The sequence below is a fragment of the Dasypus novemcinctus genome, chromosome 11 (genome assembly GCF_030445035.2).
Source record: "Dasypus novemcinctus isolate mDasNov1 chromosome 11, mDasNov1.1.hap2, whole genome shotgun sequence".
In the NCBI taxonomy this organism is placed as follows: Eukaryota; Metazoa; Chordata; class Mammalia; order Cingulata; family Dasypodidae; genus Dasypus; species Dasypus novemcinctus.
This window is the reverse complement of record NC_080683.1, coordinates 3,153,033-3,162,306: the sequence shown is the minus strand read 5'-3', so window position 1 is coordinate 3,162,306 and position 9,274 is coordinate 3,153,033. Positions and strand designations below refer to the sequence as shown.

Sequence of the window (9,274 nt, the reverse complement as noted above, 5' to 3'; positions counted from 1 at the left end):
GAAGTCTCTTAGCCATATAAACTCATTTGTCTTTACCATTCCCCCCTTTTATTCAAGGTCTTTTTCTAGTTGCATCACCAGCTGATGCTTGGCAGTAATCCCTCAGGGCCAGAGAGGTTCATCCCCAAGAGTCATGTCCCATGCTGGGGGATAGGTAATGCATTTATTTGCTGAGTTAGGCTTAGAGAGTGGCCACATTGGAGTAACTCTTAGGCACCCTGCAGCTCTAGGCCTAGTTGAAATTTCAAGCACAACAGGCATATAAACATAGTCTCTGTATCAAGAGCCCATCATTGGACCATCCTTTTTCACTGGTCATTGCCCCTGCACTGGAAGATTGTTGTTCCATTGGGGAATGCAGCAGAGATATCCAAGATGGGAACCAAGCACTCCCTCAGTTGTCTTGTCAGTCTCTACCCACTGTGTCAATACCCAACGAACATCTGAACATATCTTCTGTACCCTATATGCCTGCCCAAGTGAACTCCCTCCCACCCGTATCCCCCATGACACCCCACACCAGTGCTTCTCCCCTGCCATAGATGAACCCCTCTGTGATCCAAACCTTTTCAGAAATGAAGCCTAACATATCGCCAAATTCCATTAATAGGAAAATGAGATGAGTTTTAAACATAAAAAATAAAATACATAATAACTTAGAAAAACCGAAAGTAAAAAAAATTGGGGTATTAAAAAATGGTGTTTTTTTTCATTATGCCTTCAAAGAAGTTTTAGGTTAAAGTCACATACAGAATATAGGGGACTCCCATATACCCAACCTCCTCCCATTTCCTCCTTCCCTATTAATCTTTTTATACGTGATGTACAAATATTGACACATAGCTGCTAACCATGGTCAGCACTTTTATAAATTTTTGGTAAAATATAAGATTGCCTGTATCCATCATTGCAAGATATTGCAAAACACTTCCATTGCCCCCCAATTAACCCCTTTCATCTCTTCTATTTCTCTCCTCCTCCCCTCAGGGCCCCCGACAACCACCCACTTGAATGACAGGATTGACACTTGCAACAATGCTGAGGGCTTGACACACTAGCCTGTCCTCCCCTACACTCAGGGCATATCTGGCCCAAGAAATGAAGGTAAAGGACCCTCGATCAGATAGTGGCAGACCCTATCTCAAAGCATTACCTAGCAAGGCTATAAAGGAGGAAAATTGTCAAAGTGGTTAAGGTTAGGGAAAAATTTGGTAATAAAGGAGTGAAGACCAAACTAGAGATGGCAAATAGGAAAATAAAATGTAAGAAATTATATTCATGCTACTTGTTTGGCTGTGCAAACTGCAATGTCAAGCAAGCAAATTTTAAAAGATGAACTGATGCAACTGGTGGTGACAGCAGGCATGGAGAAAACAGGGAAATCTCAAAACACTGATCTTGGAAGTATTAATATAAACTGGACTGCATGACACACCAAAATTTTGGACATTTTGCAATTTCAGTCTTCTGCTTCTGGAATTTAAACAGTACATCAGCACTGTTATTAGCATGACTAGAAACCTAAATACCCCCTAACAGAAGCATGATAATGCAGAGAGCTCGGAAAAAGGGGCAAAGAGGGATATGCACAATAGTATTTTTCACTCCCCTAAATCTTGTTCTATTTTCATTGAGACAAAAAGCATTTGCTTTAAACCATTTTTATTGGAACCCACATACTGGAATCAGACACATATATAAGACAAATATAAAAGAAGTTAATGTTGACTCCTTGAGTTGTCTTCCTTGACATGACAATTTTACAGCAGTTTTGTCCAATCAAGTCCTGGTGCTTGGACAGAGAAGAGGAAAGCTCCCTTAATCAGCCAAATTCCAGACAGGACTTTCTATGTGTCAGCAAAATCCTGAAACTTTATCAAAGGAACATGTGTTAGAACCCTGTGGCCAAAGTTATTAACTGACTACCGTTAATAGCACAATTATATAAAAATGTGCTACCACCAACTGTAACAAATGTTCTACACTAATGCAAGGTAATAGTGTGTATATGCGACTCCTGTATTTTATGCACAATTATCCTATAAATGCAGAACTTCTATAATAAAGGAGAAAAAAAAAAAAAAAAAAGCTGCAAGCAACTAGCAAAAAAACCCTGTGCTGGGTGGGCAGGGAGGTGCCATACTGGGTCAAGGGGAGGGGAGGCATTAAAGAGTCCTCAGGGAACAGCTGGGGCTAATCCAGCCCCATTCTAGGGAGGGAGTCAAAATGGAGGACACCCACCACAGCAGCCCGAGAAGGTGCATGGCTCTCGGCTTCTTGCCACAGCTTGCCATCACTGCTAGGTGTCTAAGCCACTTGACAGCTCTTCTCCAGGCTGGTAAATTCCAAACCTTAGGGCCTCAGGCTTCAAATTAATGCAGTCTCCAGGAACAATACTGCCCCTGGCTGGGTGACCAAATCTCTCACACTATGAAAAAGAAATTATGACAAACAATTAGAAAATGCACCCACAAAGAAAGTAAAAACTTTCTATAGGTTCTTCTTAGCGATAAAAGTATCTAGTTTCCCCAAATGAGTCAGAATTTATTTTTGACATCAGGACCAGTGTCAGAGACTCTAGTCTGAGAAATCATCATTCTCAATTCAGGGATGGGAAACTTGGATCAAGAGATACCATTCAGGGGAGAGGATGTGGCTCACGTGGGAGCTTTCGCCTCCTGAAAACACGAAAACAAGCAAAACAAAAGAAAGAAAACTCAGAGAAGCCGATGTGGCTCCGTGGTTGAGCACCGGCTCCCCACATAAGAGGTCCCAGTACCTCTAAAGAGAAACCATAAAAGATATTGGTCCCAATATATAAGAATCTGGCAAATGTTCAGGGATGGGAAGTTTGGGGGTAGGAAATAAATATAGAACCGCAGAGTACAGTACCACTGGGAGGGCAACACACGTAACTCAAGCATATAGGAAAATAGGTGGATGTAGGCTTAACCAAAAATACGGGAAACTACAGAAAGACCAATTACAAAATAAACATCAACAAAAAAAGTGGCCTGGAAAACCAGGGTGAAAGTTTTGCACTGCTGCACATTTTTGTTAGAAGATACAAGCAGATGCCATTATGCCTCATGAAGATAAAGCTTGGGGACAAAATGGTCTGAGAGGCTCTGGAAGGGCCCTCTCACCTTGTACTCACCTTTATTCAAAGATAACACACCGACTGATGTCTTAACGCCAAAGCCCCTAGAAAAGACGAGGAAATGAGATAGACGTACAATCAACAAAGGTCCCTGGCCGTCAGCTTCCCCAAGCCCAGGTACCAGGGATCCCGGCTCTGGGATTTGGGGGGCTGGGGCTTCAGCGCGCTGCGGTGATGGCGTCAGCGAGACACTCAGTATCACCTGGGGTCATCATCACGCCCACCCGCCCCCGGCGACCGCCACTCCATCCCGCACGCTGACTTACCCTCGTGGCGCTGGGACTCGCCTGCGGGGTTCAGGGGCCTGGGGACAGCACAGCAATGAGTCAGCAGAGGCCGGGGAGGGTAGGGCCAAGTTTCCCCGGCCCCAGGCTGGTCAGTCTCTAGTCGCGGCGTCACAGAGACTTCAGAAACTCTAGTCTGTAAAGGTAACTCATCCTTCCAGCCTCGGCCTGCACTCCCCCCAGGCGGCAGGGGCCCTGCGGTACCTGCACGTGGCGGCAGAGGAAAGATGGCGCGGGGCGCCGTAGCCCGCCGCCTTCCCTTGGCTCAGGGGGCAACCTCGACGGGAGGCATCGGGTGAAGGACGGCGGGTCCATCTCCCACGTCAGAAGGCCGCCGCACAAAGGGGAAAAGAGACTACAGCCGCCGGGCCGGTGCTATTTAAGGGCGCGCGGGGTCGGGGGCCTGACGGCCACGGCTGTCTTCTTAGCTGCCTGCTAGATCCGCGGCGATTTCCCCATCGTTCCTTCAGATAGGAATGAAACCATGAAGAGAGGCTACGAAAGTAGGTCTCACCCTCTTCTGAACAACTCTTCGGAGGTGCTTTGGGAATTCTGAAAGACAGAGAACAGGCGCCCTGGCTGGCCAGGCAGGAGAGACCCGGCCCTGCTGGGGCGCGTGCGCAGTCGGCGCCCGCCCCTTGCCGCTTCCGCGCGGGCCGCGGGGCTCGGCTGCGTGGGGGGCTGCGGGGCGCGGTGGGCGGTGCCGCCGTTGCCAGCCGCTGAAGAGCAGGGGCTCCTCCCTCGTCCTCGCTCTTCCCAGCTTGGGGTCACGGCCGCTGCGCTCCGTGCAGCCAGCGGAGTCTGAATTCGCGCCCCGCCCGAGCCCGCAGGCCCCTCAGGCGTTTCCTTTCCGGTCCTCTTCCTGAGGGCGTGGCGGCGGGGGCCGGTGCTCGGGACCCCTGACTTGAACGGGCGGTGGCAGCAGGCAGAGTTGGGTGGAGGGGTCGCCAGCCCTGTTCTGTCCAAGCTAGCTTTCGCTCTCGGAAACCTTCCCTGGTCCTTCGTCCTCGGCGCTTCATCCACCGGCTCGCATATTTCCCAACTCCCACCGTCCTGGCCCGGCCCTCCCCTCGTTTGTAAACGCAGAGCGTTTGGTAATGCCTGCTGGCATCTCTCTTCACCTTGTGGAACGCCACCTGTAACGGGCCCCCCCCGAAGACCTTCCCTCGGGAAGCTCGCGTGCGCGGGGGTGAGGCCGCGCGGAGGCCGGGCCTTGTTGCCACAGAGGGCAGCAAACGCGAGGGGGCGCTCGGCCATTTGCCTTCGCTCACACAGCCGCTGCGAGCCGCTGCGCAGAGCCGGCCGTGCGCCCGCGTCTCGGGTTGCCCTTTGTCCCCCACAAAAGTTCATAACTTAGACCAAGGCCTGGAAGGCTTAAGCCAGGAGTGAGGAACAAAGTCAAGGGCTGTGCGCATACTGTGTGCAGGAAGGAGATGAGGAAGCCGAGCTACTGCCGTTCCCCTTCCCGCCCAATCAGTGGATACCAGCCTCTCCACCCACACCCGTTTGGGCCCACCCCAACCAAAACGGGCACGTACGATTTTTACCCTCCTACCTCACGCCAGTGCTACCACCTTCCTTCCAGAGCTAGCCATGCTTCGGATGTAATTAACCCCCACAGAAGCATTGTCCCATTCATGTGTACCGAATTCCATGGAATTCAGACATACGGAGAAGAACCCATTCCTTACCGAAATGCAAAGAACAGACACGCTTAAGATGTAACGTTTTATTTTGCACCCTTAGTAAACAAAGTATAAAAATAAACACTCCCTGGCTTTGACATGTTCTGCGAAGCAAGAAATTAACAGAGGGTGGCAGTGTTGATTCATTTGGATACTGAAAAGGTCTGGGAGAACTGGAGAGGCTTACAGGGTCAATTTACATTAAAGGTAAACAATTCTAACAAACACGTTGGTCATATCACAAAATAAAACGTTTAAAGATGAAAGGCAGATAGCTATCAACTTACATATTTAACTTTATAATGAACTCAAGAGTAGAAGTAAAAAAAATAATAATAACACAGGGCGACTCAATGCTCAGGACTGCCAAACTTGTCAAAGACAAACAGGAGCAAAGAGGAGCGGGGCCCCTAATCCACCTCCTCGATGGTGGGGCCGGAGCCGGGGCCGCCGCTGGGGGCCTGCGCCGCGGGGCCGCCCGCGCCCTGGTACAGCCCGCTGACGATGGGCTGGCACACCTGCTCCAGCTCCCTGCGCTTGTGCTCGAACTCGTCCTTGTCGGCCAGCGTGTTGGCGTCCAGCCAGGCGATCACCTCGCCGCACTTGTCCAGCACCCTCCTGCGGTCGGCCTCGGCCAGCTTGCCCCGCAGCGCCTCGTCCTCCACGGCGCTGCGCATGTGGAAGGCGTACGACTCGAGCGCGTTCCTGGCCGCCACGCGCTCGCGCTGCGCCTCGTCCTGCGCCTGGTACTGCTCGGCCTCGCGCACCATGCGTTCGATCTCCTCCCTGCTCAGGCGGCCCTTGTCGTTGGTGATGGTGATCTTGCTGGCCTTGCCCGTGCTCTTGTCCGTGGCCGTCACGTTCAGGATGCCGTTGGCGTCGACGTCGAAGGCCACCTCGATCTGGGGCACGCCGCGGGGCGCCGGCGGGATGCCGCTCAGCTCGAAGCGCCCCAGCAGGTTGTTGTCGCGCGTCATGGCGCGCTCGCCCTCGTACACCTGGATCAGCACGCCCGGCTGGTTGTCCGAGTAGGTGGTGAAGATCTGCGTCTGCTTCGTGGGGATGGTGGAGTTGCGCTTGATCAGCGCCGTCATCACGCCGCCCGCCGTCTCCAGCCCCAGCGACAGGGGCGCCACGTCCAGCAGCAGCAGGTCCTGCACCTTCTCCGACTTGTCGCCCATCAGGATGGCCGCCTGCACCGCCGCCCCGTACGCCACCGCCTCGTCGGGGTTGATGCTCTTGTTGAGGTCGCGCCCGTTGAAGAAGTCCTGCAGCAGCTTCTGCACCTTGGGGATGCGCGTGGAGCCGCCGACCAGCACCAGGTCGTGCACCTGCGCCTTGTCCAGCTTGGCGTCGCGCAGCGCCTTCTCCACGGGCTCCAGGGTGCTGCGGAACAGGTCGGAGCACAGCTCCTCGAAGCGCGCCCTGGTGATGGACGTGTAGAAGTCGATGCCCTCGAAGAGCGAGTCGATCTCCAGGCTGGCCTGCGTGCTGGACGACAGCGTCCTCTTGGCGCGCTCGCAGGCCGTGCGCAGCCGCCGCACCGCGCGCTTGTTCTGGCTGATGTCTTTCTTGTGCTTCCTCTTGAACTCCTCCACGAAGTGGCTCACCAGCCGGTTGTCGAAGTCCTCGCCGCCCAGGTGCGTGTCCCCGGCCGTGGCCTTCACCTCGAAGACGCCGTCGTCGATGGTCAGGACGGACACGTCGAACGTGCCGCCGCCCAGGTCGAAGATGAGCACGTTGCGCTCGCCCCGGCCGCCGCGGTCCAGCCCGTAGGCGATGGCCGCCGCCGTGGGCTCGTTGATGATGCGCAGCACGTTCAGCCCCGCGATCGCGCCCGCGTCCTTGGTGGCCTGGCGCTGCGAGTCGTTGAAGTAGGCGGGCACGGTGATGACCGCGTTGCTGACGGCGCAGCCCAGGTACGCCTCGGCCGTCTCCTTCATCTTCGCCAGCACCATGGACGAGATCTCCTCGGGGAAGAAGGCCTTGCGCTCGCCCCGGTGGCTCACCTGCACCTTGGGCTTGCCGCCCGCGTCCACCACCTGGAACGGCCAGTGCCGCATGTCCGCCTGCACCACCGGGTCCGCGAACCTGCGGCCGATCAGCCGCTTGGCGTCGAACACCGTGTTCTGGGGGTTCATGGCCACCTGGCTCTTGGCCGCGTCCCCGATGAGCCGCTCGGTGTCGGTGAAGGCCACGTAGCTGGGCGTCGTGCGGTTGCCCTGGTCGTTGGCGATGATCTCCACCTTGCCGTGCTGGAACACGCCCACGCACGAGTAGGTGGTGCCCAGGTCGATGCCGATCGCCGCGCTCCGGGCCATGCTGGCGCTGCGGGCGCGCGGACGCCGCGCCGGGAGGCCTCGCCGGCGAAGGCCGCGGGGCGCGCTGGGGCCGCCGGGGATGCGGGCTGCGCGCTGCGGGCTGCGCTCTCGGGAGGACGCGCGCTCAGCCCCGGGCTCGCTGCTGCCGCTGCGGGCGGCGGCGCCCTGTGTTTATGGGCCTCCCCGCCCCGCCTCTCCCCGCCTCCGCCAGTCACCGCGCCCAGCGGGGCGGCGCGTCGGGAAGGTTCCAGGGGTTTCCTCCCGGGTCCGGCCCCCAGGCTCGCGGGCCCAATCAGCGCCCGGGTGCCGCCCGTCCCAGAACTCTCCAGACTCTTCTGGGAGTCACTGGCCCTGGCGGGAGCCCTGAGACGGCGGAGGCGGGGCGGGGGGCTGCGGGGAGGGGGCTGCGGACCCCGCCCCCGCCGTCTCCATGGCGACGCTGGCCGCCGGCCCTTAGTCTGCGACTGAGCCGAATCGCAGGGTCGTGCGAGGCTGGTGGGATTCAAACTAGCTGGTGGATGAAGGGTCACGCACCCCCCCCCCCAGGCAGGGAGGACAGAAAGTTCCAGAGTGCGCTGAGGGGGCGTGGCAGCGGGGCCTCTGGTCCTGTCCCGCGAAGTGTCGGCCCCGCGCTCCTTTTTTCCATCTTAGATTTAAACTGGCCGGGAGAGGAGACGGGTGATAAGATGGAGCGTTTTGCATCTTTAACCTACTCGGACAGTACTGGGGCGCGAGAAGGGGCTGCAGATCTAATTGCAGAAAAACTGCAGTTAGGTTAACAGGCGGTTTTAAAACAAAGTCCACGTCTCAGAGAAAGGAACCCTCCGGGCAAGCGGGGTGGGGAGGGGGAGGGGGAGGCGGGGTGGGGGCGGCGGCGGGGAGGGGGCTGCGGACCCCGCCCCCGCCGTCTCCATGGCGACGCTGGCCGCCGGCCCTTAGTCTGCGACTGAGCCGAATCGCAGGGTCGTGCGAGGCTGGTGGGTTACCGGTGGATGAAGGGTCACGCGCGCGCGCGCACACACACACACACACACACACACACACACACACACACCCCAGGCAGGGGGACAGAAAGTTCCCGAGTGCGCTGAGGGGGCGTGGCAGCGGGGCCCACTGGTCCTTTCCGGGGGAGGGACGTGACCGCCTGGCCAGGGGAGGGGCGAGTAGCCTGGGTGGCCAGAGCTGGGCGGCCGTTGGTTGGTGTTTTTCCATCTTTGGTTTAACCTGGAGTGGAGAACGAGGGGGAGAAGACACAGCTTTGACATCTTCTTTGACTACGCCGACCACGTACACGGGCTGGAGGTTTTCAGAAGGAATGCGTGAAGTGACCCGGCGGTTCTCAACCTGAAAGTGCGCGGGCTGAGGCGGGAACGGGCTGCGCGCGGGTGCGGAGAGCTGGCCGCACCCCTTGGCCTCGGCCGGACCCAAGCTTTGAGCAGAGAACATCCAAAGCACGGCGGGTCTGTTAGGCCTTTGGGACGTCCCCTTCGCACCCGGGCTCCGGGCCACCCCTCCCCCTGTCCTGCCTGCTTCCCGGTGCCTCGGTGAGCCCCGGGCAGGGTCAGCCTTGGAGGACCGGTTGCCATCGCTCTCAGCTCTGTGCCTGCAGCCCCCAGCTGCCCCCAACTTTTAGGTTAAATGGCTGGAGGCGGCGGGCCTGCCAGGGAGGTGGCCGAGGTGGGAGGCCCCTCCTGCCACAGTGGGGTGACAGATGGTCCTTCACAGGCAGAGCTCTTTGGGTTGAGGCTGTAAGGTGGGTGCAGTTGGTGTGACCCCAGGTTCTGGTTCTGGCTTCACTAAAGTCTGAAATAATTTGGTGTGTGC

At 56.8% G+C, this 9,274-nt stretch overlaps 1 protein-coding gene, 1 long non-coding RNA gene and 2 other non-coding genes across 5 annotated transcripts; all 4 read right to left on the bottom strand.

The window, feature by feature from the left end:
* Window positions 1-2,241: 2,241 nt before the first annotated feature.
* Window positions 2,242-3,782, bottom strand: LOC105745559 (uncharacterized). 2 transcript variants are annotated; one of them, XR_001118247.4, is made up of 4 exons: window positions 3,649-3,782; window positions 3,427-3,464; window positions 3,158-3,204; window positions 2,242-2,428 (listed from the first exon to the last, which is right to left on the bottom strand). It is a non-coding gene; the product is annotated as an uncharacterized lncRNA (long non-coding RNA). The 2 variants fall into 2 exon arrangements; XR_001118246.4 differs by lacking the exon at window positions 3,649-3,782 and having other exon boundaries at window positions 3,427-3,563.
* LOC111762728 (small nucleolar RNA SNORD52) lies at window positions 2,535-2,601 on the bottom strand. Its single transcript, XR_002795771.1, has one exon. It is a non-coding gene; the product is annotated as a small nucleolar RNA SNORD52 (small nucleolar RNA).
* LOC111762729 (small nucleolar RNA SNORD48) lies at window positions 3,317-3,379 on the bottom strand. The gene has a single exon (XR_002795772.1). It is a non-coding gene; the product is annotated as a small nucleolar RNA SNORD48 (small nucleolar RNA).
* Window positions 3,783-5,158: 1,376 nt separating the features above from the next.
* On the bottom strand, window positions 5,159-7,592 carry LOC101419052 (heat shock 70 kDa protein 1B). The gene has a single exon (XM_004485247.4). It carries the CDS (start codon window positions 7,448-7,450, stop codon window positions 5,540-5,542), a length of 1,911 nt encoding a protein of 636 aa, XP_004485304.3. The 5' UTR covers window positions 7,451-7,592; the 3' UTR covers window positions 5,159-5,539.
* Between the last annotated feature and the right edge of the window lie 1,682 nt (window positions 7,593-9,274).